Raw genomic sequence first — 12,509 nt, forward strand, 5'->3', positions numbered from 1 at the left:
CAATTCTGTATTACCAAGTCCTTAGTCTTGAGGGAACATGGTGTGTTTTTCAATCGAAGGCTCAGAATAAATTCTTATAAGCATTTTAGAAGCTTCTAGCCTTAAAGATTATTCACCTTTCATGCACGCTCAGCTGATATCCTTAGACATACACTTACGCTAGTCATGGCTATCTTCTTCCATTTCCTTAAGAGATAAAATATATTTATAGAGATAGGGCTACCATTAGTGAAACTTGTGCAATTGTACAGGTTCGGAAAAAGATTTAGAGAAGATGCGAAGCTCATATGCAGCTTGATTTATTTTTCTGCCACCACTACCATAATTTCCCCTATTTTGGTTGTTCTTCATTTCTTGCATGTTGCTGCTAATCTGAGGGCAGTTTGTGACTATGAAAGAGATAGGTGTGTGTGTGTGTGTGTGTGTGTGTGTGTGTGTGTATCAAAGAACACTGAGCCCTTAAAGAGAATTTTTTTAAATGACCACAATATCTGTATCAATGCATTTTTAGTAATCAGTGGACTTGATGTAATAAGGCTTCTTAGATATCTAGGATATGCTGTCCACCTGAAGAGGACTTTTGTTTTTGAAACATCTGTCTCTTTCTTGAGTTATTTTACATAAATGGTAAAAGAATATGCTGAGGCTTCTACTCCCCTGAGCGCCACTCCATAACTACCAGCAATATGGCAAAATGGCAGATGTGGATTGGAAAACTTACAGTGTCCCTGCAGTACTTCTTCCCTACGGCCCCAGAAGAAGCATCTCCTGTGCTCTTTTGTGTATTGCATAACATGATAAAACTAGGAACCCATGTCTACCATAGAAATCATCGATGGCTTCATTGTTACTTAGTAGTAGATGGGAATTTTTATAAGTGGAATTTGTTTCATTTGGTATGAAAGTGAGGTGGGGATCAATCTTCCTGCCTATTGTATGCTTGCCCCAAGGTAGGTTCTTAGACTGTTAGACTGTTGGAATAGAATTGTCCCCATTCCTACAAAAACACACCCTACTTTATGGGCTATCAAAATAGCTGTATCCTGTTCCGCATCTAAACCCCAAATAACACTTAAGCAGCCAAATTAAAACATTAACTTGTCTGTCTGTTGTTGTTGTTGCCATTATTTACCAGATAATTGTTCAACTCTCCCCTTAGCTTTTACTATATGGACCAGGAATTCAAATCGTTGACCAGAGACTAAAATATTCCAAGCAAGGTGTCTGTTTTTTACAGGTGAGAATTATTTTAAGGTAACCTCATGTATCCAGAAGTTTAAAAAATAAAGACTATCAGTAACCAAAGGACAACATTTATGACATAGGAAGTACTCAATATCTGTTTATAAAAGGAAATGTTTTCCCCTGGAGTTTTATCTTTTTAGTTATGTTGGAACACATGTCATTTTATAAGAATTATTTTATAAACATGTTAAGGGATGCATTTATTTAACTGTACAGGCTTAGACCAGGTCTGCTACTACAAAGCAAGACAAAAACTTCAGCCATTTTCTACTGATTCTGGGCAGTATTAACAGCAGAGTCAAGTAGAGAAAAACCTTGGATTGAGAGTAACTTGTTCTGTGAGTGTTCTGCAGGACGAGCAAACATTTCTAATAAATTTTAACTTGATAAATGAGTTATGTCTTGCAATATGAGTAGTACCTGATGCTGGATATCACATGATTACAACTAAGGCATTGGTTCTTGAAATTCACTTTGATATACAAGTGGTTTGGATTACAAGCATGTCTCCAGAATGAATAATGTTCGCAAACCAAGCATAATTTTTATTGTAATTTTAATAATCAAAATGAACTGCACCAAATGGCACAGAGTTGGTGTGTTACAAAGAGACATTAAACTGAAAACTTATAAATGTCTTCTTTGTGTTCAAACCCCTACTTTTTTCCAGGTGTTATGTGGAAAGTAAAAATTTAAGGGATAGTTGGGTTGGTTTTCCATGGACTAGTTACTGATCTCTACTTGGAAGAACCACAACACTCATGGGTTGCTTGCTTTACTCATGGCTGGCCCTGCTTTCCTAGAGTAAATATCCTTATTTTCCTTATAAATATGTCTGTATCCTTAACCATTTATGCAGTAATGACTGTATTGCCTTTTATTTGGTATTTTGTACTATACTTTTCATTTCATTGGCATTGGTATTTTAATATTCAATTAACTTATTTAATAATTAATGATTACTATATTGGCAATGGTAATTATATAATGAAGATGTACTTTTAGTTCATTAGGCATTTAATCTTAAAATTTTCTTTTTTACATTTATTCATTTTTGAGAGACAGAGAGAGACAGAGCATAAGTGGGGGAGGGGCAGAGAGAGAGGGAGACACAGAATCTGAAGCGGGCTCCAGGATCTGAGCTATCAGTGCAGAGCCTGATGTGGGGCTCAAACTCACAAACCGCGAGATCATGACCTGAGCCGAAGTTGGACACTCAACCGACTAAGCCACCCAGGCGCCCCAGGCATTTAATCTTTTAAATGCCTTTTAAAAAAAATGTTTATTTTAAGAAAGAGAGAGAGAGAGAGGAGAGAGGAGGGAGAATGCCTGTGTAAGCAGGGGAGGGGCGGGGGGGGGGGGGAGAGAATCCCAAGCAGGCTGTCAGCACAGAGCCCGACATGGTGCTTGATCCTGCGAACTGTGAGATCATTACCTAAGCCAATTGGACACTCAACCAACTGAGCCACCCAGGCACCCCTTAAATGCCTCTTAAATAACAATTTTATCTTTTAAAACACTACCTTGTATGTGTTTGCAGCTGAAATATAGAAATTAGAACTTGACACAATCTATATCTCTTCTTTTTCTTCTTCGTCTTACTGCTACTACTACCATTATTAAAAAGCTAGACATTGGGTATAAGATCACATACCCAAAACCACGGTCTTAATTTTAATAACTGTTCTTATTCTTATTCTATCTTGAATTAAATCATAATGTTAGAACATAGTGCAATAATTAAATGGAGTACACAACAATAACAATAAAATGAGTGAAGGGCAAATCATGTGGTTTCCATGGAAAAATTTGTATCAGAAGTTGTTCAGGTATACTTTTATTAAATTTTCTGTTTTAAATGAGATATTGGGAATATTGTTTTTGCATTCTGGTGTTTACCCGGATATGGATGCTCAAAGACAGATGTCTTAATGGAAGAAGCAAGATTGAAACATAAATGAAAACTTTCCTCAAAGAAGAGATCTCGAAAGGTTAGGGTGAGCCAAGTTACTGAAGCGTACTATATATTTCTGCGTTCTCTGCTTTTTTAACCTGTGATATGTGACCTGATTTTTCCCTTTCATTCAAGGTCGTCACTAAACTCACAGAAAATCAAAAATAAAATAGTACAAAGGAGGAATAGACAAAGGAGAGTTTAGGTGCATATTTTAAGATACCACATTGGTTTAAAATAACTTACGATGAAAGGGTCACTTAAGAAGGGCACTGCTTAAAATTTAAGCAGGCAGTAATGGAAAGCGACAGACCTCAAACAATTTAAGTCTTTCACAGCTGAGTGAATTCACAGTGACAGCAAGACAAGGATGTGCTAACTTACCTCTGCAGGACCTTGGCTATTGCTTCATAGGCTCTCCCCAGGCTGAGATCATCTTCCAGGTCTATGAAGATTTTACTGTAAGTGTTAAGGACCTATCAGGAAAAGAAATATGTATTAAACATACAGCATGGCCAGATTCACTGATGTTTTCATTTCATAACAGAAAAGATTAAAATTAATAGCTGTTTTTAATGTCTCCATAAAATATTTTTTTGTGTATTAAAAATTCATGTTGGTTTGGTTTATTTTTATCCATAGTATAACTTGTTTCACAGCAAACTCTTTAAGCCATGACAGTGAGGTCTTACTTTTATAAAAATAATTCTTTTCCTGCACAATCCAAAATTTTCCAATTTATATAACTTAGGTGTGAATAAATAATTGAATGGTTTACAACATTATTTTAAAATATGGTACTATTATCTAAGGTAATGTAAGGCAGATTACAATATTCTACTGTGGTAGCTTAACTATCACGTTCTTTCTATAAATAGCGGTTTTGTAAAGTGTGAATTTAGGTGCTAAGCAATTTCTAAATCTATCATTTTATTAGATGCATATCTCACAGTTTGTACATGTAGTCAGTATACACTAAAAATATTTCTTAAAAATGTACTTCATTACCAACAATCTCTTCAATAATCAAAATATTATGGCTGCCATAGCCAAACATATGATCTTAATTTAATTTAACACTGACATCAACTTTATGGTATAATTTTCCTTTTTATTCTTTTTCTCTCAATGACCAGAAGGAGGAAAATATGTAAAACAAGATTCCTATTCTTTCTTCTTCCTTCATTGTTACTTGACCTAACCTATTACACACATGAGGACACAGGAAATCTCCAAAGACCTCTATGGAAATCCTTTTTGCACATTTTCTAAGACAGAATTAGTGAAAGTCATTTGACAGCATTTGGAGAGAGAGGCAGGGTGAGGGAGGACATAAATACGTGCTTTATGCTACTGCCCGAATTAGGCAGCTTTGAAGATTTAAGTATTAGAGGCAGTGTTGACATTTGACTTTACTTTCTTAAAGTTAACATTTGGGAAATAATTTCAACGAGGCCATTACGATACCGCATAACATTTGTTTGTGTGTGAGTGTGTGTGTGTGTATGTGTGTGTGTGTGGTTTGCAAGTGACTGCTTGACATAACACTGACATTAAAACTTACTGATACATATTGACCCAGTGTTTTAAACCTACAAAGTTAAAATTTTTGATTCTTATTTTTAAGCTTCTTAATATGCTTTGTATAAACCCAAGAATATTATTTCCACTTTGTCTTGCATACCTGACAATACCTACATTAAATCTGATACAATTTGACATAGACCTTTCCGAGTTAAGGGGCAGAACTCATGAATTTTGTAAATTTATAAGAGACCTTATTGAATCCAAATACCAAAATATTTAGGAAGAGACCTTCTAGTGTCTTTTTTTGGTTGATATATTTTTATATATGACATTTTAGAACTTTACGATTGAATATTATTAGATTTCTTGCCAAAAACAACTTGTTTATTCACCAAATATCGTTACTGTGTACCAGGTGCTATGTTAGACCTTAAGAAATCTTAGTTAGAAGGGAACATGCTTGCAGCCCTGAAGGCGTTTACAGTCTTATGGCACAGAAGTTTGGGTTGATACGCTGTGTAAATTAGCAACGACTGAAGGCAGGGTTCCCCAGGGCTTACACCATGCTTCTACTGCACACTCTCCCGTGCCCCTGGTCACCTGGAGCAGCACAGTAAGTCCCACAGGCGCCCATTACCTTGAGGATGTGACTCTACCCTCTGGATAGGAGGGTAGGTGTTCAAGAAATGATAGGTAAATATTTCAGTGCTGGTGACACTTTAATTTGTGGCTTGAGAGAGTTCATACATCAGCTCAAACACTTTACCTAAAAACAGGAAACACATAGGCAGTAGGAAGCACATAGTTCACTATTGGCCCAGTAGGGAAACAATGAATGACATGAAGTCCAAACTGAAGACCTAGAATGTGCCATAGAGGAGCCCATCTAAATCAGGCAGGACCTCTGCTCCTCAGGAATGTGAACTCTAGGGGGAGACAGTAAATGCAGACAGGTGGATGGATGGCAAGAACACAAGGCAAAACTCAGCACATTGGGGAATCATATAGTTAAATCTAAGGGGTATAGGAAGGACATTGTTAAAATAAAGAGGAAAAACTCATAAAAGTGGAAAAATAACATGAGATTAAATATTGTGCTGAAAATAAAGACGTTTTATATTGATCTTCTGGTAAGCTACGTTACCTGCTTTTTAATTAACGTAGGCAAGGTATAATTTACAAGTGAATAAACATTAATCAATTCAAATCCCTAGGCAAATAGTGGAGTCTTTTTTTTTTTTTTACAAAGAATAATACTTCAATACTTCAAGTGAGAAAATACAGTGTGCAAATCTGAGAGATCAACTGTACTTGGTTGAATATCCCTTTGGCACACAATATGCTGGAAATGAATCCAGATTAAGTTCTATCATCACAAATCGAAGAGGAGAGAATAAAGACTCTCAGATGCAAACTCTTTTGATGAACTGAAAATTCATTATGTATCTTTAAACTTTATTCACAATGAACTTAATCAACCTTTGTCAAAAGACAAAGGAAACATGATTAAGCACACTACTAGATAAATTTCAATGAACACCAAACTGTGTAGGATTACAAGGTTGTCAAAGTTAGAAAAATCAGTTCATATACCACACAAAAATCGAGCACTACATAGGTACCTAAATGGTTCCAATAATTTCAGTGAATAATGGAGATGAAGCTTTGAAAACTATTTCACTTCAAGTTTTAAAGGCAACGGGCCTCATCTTCCCACTAGAATAAAATTGATTTACTTGAAAAGGCATTTTCAAATAAAATCCCAGGTTCTTAAAATGAGATAATTTGTATTGGTCACCTAAAAACAAAACTAGTAGAATACTTAGCATAAAAAATGAGAATGTGCAAAAGAATCATGCTGGAAATATGCTACAAATTCTTTGAAGAATTGTTACTGTAAGATAAAATTTTAAGGGTCATTAATTTCTCTTGCTGCAATATCCTTCGAGGGAACACTGGACTTAAGTCAAGATTGTCACCTGTCAACAAAGTGAATGGGAGACAGTGAGAGAGAGGCAGAGAGAGAGAGAGAGAGAGAGAGAGAGAGATTGAGAAAAAAGCATAGAAAAGTAGCCTTGTCCTCCCAGATTATAAGAATATATTTTGTGCCTGAGCTTTGGTACTTTTCAGGGCAGATACATAAGAAGTCATTATTAGGTCTATTAATATCAAACGCCCTATTGTTCTATATAACCTTTAAATGTTTAGGATTTCCAGTTATGAGGGTGATTGGGACAAAAGAAAATAATCTATTTTATATTGACCCCCACTTCTTGTCTTCTTCTATTTTCTCATTCCGCATCTCTCTGCAATTCCTCTTTTACAGTCCCCTTATCTTAGACAACATTAAAACAGAAAGAACTTCCAGCAATAATGGCCCTTATATTTGTTTTCACAGCCAAAGCCTGCTTTAAACCACACTCTTGGCCTAACTCTCCCAAATTAGATGGAATCATCTCCCTGCTCTTTGGCCCAGCCAGCTGTTAAAAGAAAACACTGTTCCAGTTAATTTGTTTTAAAACCTTTATATATTTTTAAATGATTGTAGATTCACATGCAATTATAAGAAATAATACAGAGCACTCTCATATATCCTTCACCGTCTTTCCCCAATGGCAACATCTCATGTAACTACAGTACGGTCTCACACCAGGAAATTGATGTTGATAAAATTCATCCACTTTTTTCAGATTTCACAAGTTTTACTTGCACTCCCGTGTGTGTGTATGTGTGTGTGTGTATGTGTGTGTGTGTGTGTGTGTGTGTGTGTATGTGTGTGTGTGTGTTTGCATGTGGGTGTTAATTTTAGGCTATTTTATCACATGCATCTATCCATGTAATAAACACCACTATAGCTAAGATACAGAAAAGTTCTGTTGCTACGATGATCCTTCACGTTACCCTTTCATTTTTAGTATGTTTGCTGCTTGGAAGAGAAAAGAGAAGTGGAGAAAAAATTATTTTTTCTTTTTTGGTTGGGTAAAAGAAAGATCTGCCTTAGGAAAAATTCTGAAATAACTTGGCAGCTGATCTGTTCCCTTTTGGCACACCTCCCTTAACCTTGTGTGTATTTCACCAGGGAAATTTCCTCAGCTAAGTGACAGAAGGACAGTAGTTGATTAAACTAGTTCATACTTAGGCGTGAATGACTGCCAGAAGAAGTTGTAGTTTTTTTTCAAAAAATTTTTTAATGTTTATTTATTTTACAGAGCGGGGGGTAAGGTTAGAGAGAGAGAGACAGAGTGTGAGTGGGGGAGGGGAGAGAGAAAGCTGGGGAGGGGCAGAGAGAGAGGGAGACAGAATCTGAAGCAGGAGCCATGCTGTGAGCTGTCAGCATAGTGCCTAACAGGGGGCTCAAACTCACACCATAAGATCATGACCTGAGCTGAAGTTGGATGCTGAACCAACTGAGCTACCCAGGTGCCCCAAAGTTGTAGTTTTAAAAAGAGGATGCTTGGGGCGCCTGGGTGGCTCAGTTGGTTAAGCGACCGACTTCGGCTCAGGTCATGATCTCACAGTTCGTGAGTTCAAGCCCCGCGTCAGGCTCTGTGCTGATAGCTCAGAGCCTGGAGCCTGCTTCGGATTCTGTGTCTCCCTCTGTCTCTGCCCCTCCCCTGTTCATGCTCTGTCTCTCTCTGTCTCAAAAATAAATAAAAAACATTAAAAATATATATATAAAAAAAATAAAAAGAGGATGCTTGCTAGCCCCAAGTCACTTCTTCTGAGTGGAGTTTTATGCGGTCTAATGAAGTGAAATGAAACAATTCAGATAGTGTGTGGCAGGATAATTGGGGACAAAGGTTATAAAACGAAAAAGAAAGGTCAGCCTTCTATTGAAATTTAGCCTTATGATATGATCCCTTAAGCAGGTACTGATTTTTATAACCTCTTTTTTGGGGTCTACTTCTATACCTCAGGTTTTCTAGAAGCCTCACACACTTGCCCACAATCTCTTTATCAAAGTAGTATGAAAAGATGAAAAAAAGGTAGAGGGAAATGTGCAGCAGCAGATGTGAAAATCAGGTGTTCCTAAGTCATTGATACCTGAAAAGGTAACTCCCTCTCATTATCGCTTTCCTCATAATGCCCAACCTTCAGAACCAATGTATTATGCGAAGTAATCTTCTAGTACTTTCCATCAGATCATTAGATGTGACTGCAAGATAAAACGATATATATATTTTTTATGTACATAGGGTATATTACATATCTACATGTGTAATATAGATATATCCTTGCTCTTAAAGACCTTACTAAGGCAATAAGACTTATAGACATTGATATTATATAGTGCTATAAGTCTGTATAAAGGGCTAAAAATCTAGTTCAAAGACATTAATTCATTAAACAAATACTGAGTGTCTTCCATGGGTCAAGTCTTGTTTTAGGTGCTAGGCATACAGCAACAAATAATACAAAATCCCTGCCCCCGTGCAGTCTCTACTGTATCTAGGAGATGAGGCAAAAATCTGTAATAAAATAAATAAATGAGTGAATTTCAGATAGTGTAGGAGCAATGAAGAACTGGGAAAGGCTTCCTTTAGGAAGAGAAATTCAATCTGCATTTTAAGGGAATGATGGGATTGGGTCAGTGGGGAGGAGGGCAGCTTGAACAAAGGTTTGGGGAAGAGAATGAGTGATACAATGAGGAAAAAGCTTTACCAGAGTACACAGAAGTAACAATGTCCAATAAAAAGTCTGCTTTAAGGCTCATGCATAGAATGTTTTGTCTGATAACATGGACTAAATAATCATAGTTTTAATTGATGGTATGAAGTGATAAACTTTCAAGTTGCAATTTATCTTTTTGATTACAAAGGAGAAATCTGATTGTTGCTTTGAAGGTATGGTGCGTTATTCACTTTCATTCTTTATTCTACATGCACATAAATGTAGTCTTTTGCAAGACTTTTTTTATTCATAGTTTTTGTCTTTCTGTTTTCTAGGCTGCTCGATGTGTTTGGTTAAAATACGTCACATCCAAGATGCTGCAGGTCCTGCCTTGCTTCCTATTATGCAAGTTCTCAAAAAAATTAATGCATAGTTGTTCCTGTGTCTAGGGAAAGGAGAGGAAATATTCTTCTTTTCTCCCTCTGGCATAGCACTGAGCATGCACCACTCAAACTAATAGAGATCAGCGACATGAAGTTAAAATGGGCCCCCATGCTCTGGTTGGTGACCTGTTGTTACTGTAGGAAAACAACTCATGGAAACCACCACATAAAGTAAGTTCTAACATCTAGCCCATTTGAGATGGAAATTTTGTAGTTTTGCAAAAGTTTCAAGGAGGTATAATCCTTTTACTTCACATTTTTGGTATTTTTTTTCTATATACATTTCTTTTTTCACTTACCAACCGCCCCTACTGCTCTCTTCCTTAGTTAATTCAATATTTGAAATCAGTAGGGACTCCTCCTCGGAGGGCATAGACTAGGCTTTGGAGGAGCCTTATGGGATAATTAATCAAATCTCCCTCTGGGTGTTCACATTTTCTTCAAATAGCATAGGCTCTCAAGTCACACAGGTCTACTACTGAGCTGATTGACATGTGTCAAGTCACTTAGTCTCTCTGAGCCTATTTCCTCAGGTATAAAATGGAAATGAATAAAGTCTACCTTGAAGGGATGTTATAAAGTTCCAATAAGATGAGGTATTAATAATAATACCTACTAAAGATTTGAATAAAGCAACTGTTTAATTTCCCCAAATACTTATCTTACTTACCTAAGTGGTTTTCAAATGGGGGTGATTTTACCCCCTAGGGGATATTTGGCGGTGTGTGGAGATATGCGATGTAGTCGTAATTGGGAAGGTTGCTACTGTCATCTAGTGAGAAGAAGCCAAGGATACTGCTAGATACCCTGCAAGTGCACACGGAAGCCGCCCCCCACCCCCGCCCCAACGAAGAATTATGCAGCCAAAATGTGAACAGTGATGATGTTAAGGAATCCTGATTTAGCCTTCACCTCAACCATTCTCATGATTGGAAACCATCCCCTTGTGAAGCTGGCCACTCTGTCATTGAAGAGGTAAGTGAGACAACTATTGGTTAAGTTCAGCAAAATCTGTAACTTCTACCTGCTCATGATGGTTGTGTTTTGTGAGGCAACACAAAATAAGCCCATCCCTCTTCCATGTGATGTTGCTGAAAGACAGCTATTTGCCCTCTTAAAAGCCTCCAAACATATAGAGTCGTCCAGGAGACTCTGAAATGAATGAGAATGTAACCCCCACAGTTTAGCCACATTTGAACGTTTCCTTCTTAGTTTTGTCTGAGTTCTAGAAGAGTTTAAATAAACCCACCTGGACCAAAAAGTTCTGTGAAACAGCAAAGAGCCATCCATCAGGTTTGTTTGTAGAGAAGTTATGGTCTATTACCTAGGGTGGATTTGTTACCCCTTCTCCTTGCCCACTATAAAAAGACAGTACAGCTAATATTTTCTTATACATCTCCTACACAAACCCAAAATTGTGCCATTTCATAACAAAAGTTTGGCTCTGTGCTCAACAGAGTGCACTACTTTGAGGAGAAAAAGGCAATGATGCAGGTTTACTCTTGTGCAATAAGAAATATAGAAATAAAAAATCAAGTTTGCCATCTTGAGCTTGAAATCAACGTCAAATCTTATCGGAAATACATTTATTCTGATTTCTGGCAATCTAACCCCCTTTAGCCATTTCACAGTTGGTGAGCAGAAAGGATGTTTCTGCCTCATTTACGGTGTCTGAACATGATTCAGACAATCAACTGCAACATTAGTCAAAGAAATCAGTGGCTAATGAATTCTGACAAGCACTGCAGTAACAGGCTGAGGACCAGACTGGACCATAACAACATTCAGAGTACTTTACTGGAGCCAGCAATCAGAGATGGCAAAAGACGGTTAAAAATGGGGGTAAACAGAACTGGTCTCATATCACTTAAAGGCTCTTATACATTTTTTTGCAAAGTCATAGTATCTGACATGTAGTAGATACAGTAATCCTTTCCTACAAATATGTTATATTGAATGAACACTGAGGACAAGGACAAGTGAGTCGGCATCTCTGTAAACTATAACACATAAAAGTGGTTAAATATTTTGCATTCTGCTGACACTATATTCTTAAGTTAGGAACAGTCTAGCCTTACTATTTATACTGACCATTTAGAGTATGTACTCTCTCTTCCTGAAATGCATTACTCATGATTTAGAGTAACTGTCACACATGGTTTACATTGCCCAACACGCAATATGAAGGCTACATGGTCTAGTGCAGAAAGGACTGAATGTTAAAAGGTATGAGTTCTAGTTTCTCTTCTGCCATTAGCTCAGTGTGTGACTTTGGACAGGTCACTTGGTTACCTTGAGCATCAGTATCTAAGTCTGGAAGATAATGGGGTGGGACCAAACGATCTAAAATTCTCTCTTCCAACAAACTGAGGGTTGATGGGGGGTGGGAGGGAGGGGAGGGTGGGTGATGAGTATTGAGGAGGGCACCTTTTGGGATGAGCACTGGGTGCTGTATGGAAACCAATTTGACAATAAATTTCATATATTAAAAAAATAAAATAAAATAAAATTCTCTCTTCCAAAAATATTAATTGGAGTTCAGAACTCTAAATTGATATATTTAGTAATTTAAGATAGGCTCTGATTGTTTTCAAATATTTATCCTTGGCTTTAAAATCCCTGATAAATTTATTTAATTTTATTTTTTAAAAATTTTTTAAAAGAAACAAAATGATGAGTCCTTTCATTCAATTGAAATGTTACAGCAAGGAGAGCTGAATCTATAATGT

At 36.9% G+C, this 12,509-nt stretch overlaps 1 protein-coding gene across 5 annotated transcripts in view; it reads right to left on the reverse strand.

Moving 5' to 3' along the window:
* Positions 1–12,509, reverse strand: part of TTC29 (tetratricopeptide repeat domain 29) — a 244,259-nt gene that overhangs the window by 106,524 nt on the left and 125,226 nt on the right. For all 5 annotated transcript variants that reach the window (XM_049632254.1, XM_049632250.1, XM_049632253.1 and 2 more), the window contains one exon: positions 3,584–3,675. In XM_049632254.1, the coding sequence (XP_049488211.1) occupies positions 3,584–3,675 (92 nt within the window). The remainder of the gene's footprint in view (positions 1–3,583; positions 3,676–12,509) is intronic.

The sequence above is a fragment of the Panthera uncia genome, chromosome B1, assembly GCF_023721935.1.
Source record: "Panthera uncia isolate 11264 chromosome B1, Puncia_PCG_1.0, whole genome shotgun sequence".
In the NCBI taxonomy this organism is placed as follows: domain Eukaryota; kingdom Metazoa; phylum Chordata; class Mammalia; order Carnivora; family Felidae; genus Panthera; species Panthera uncia.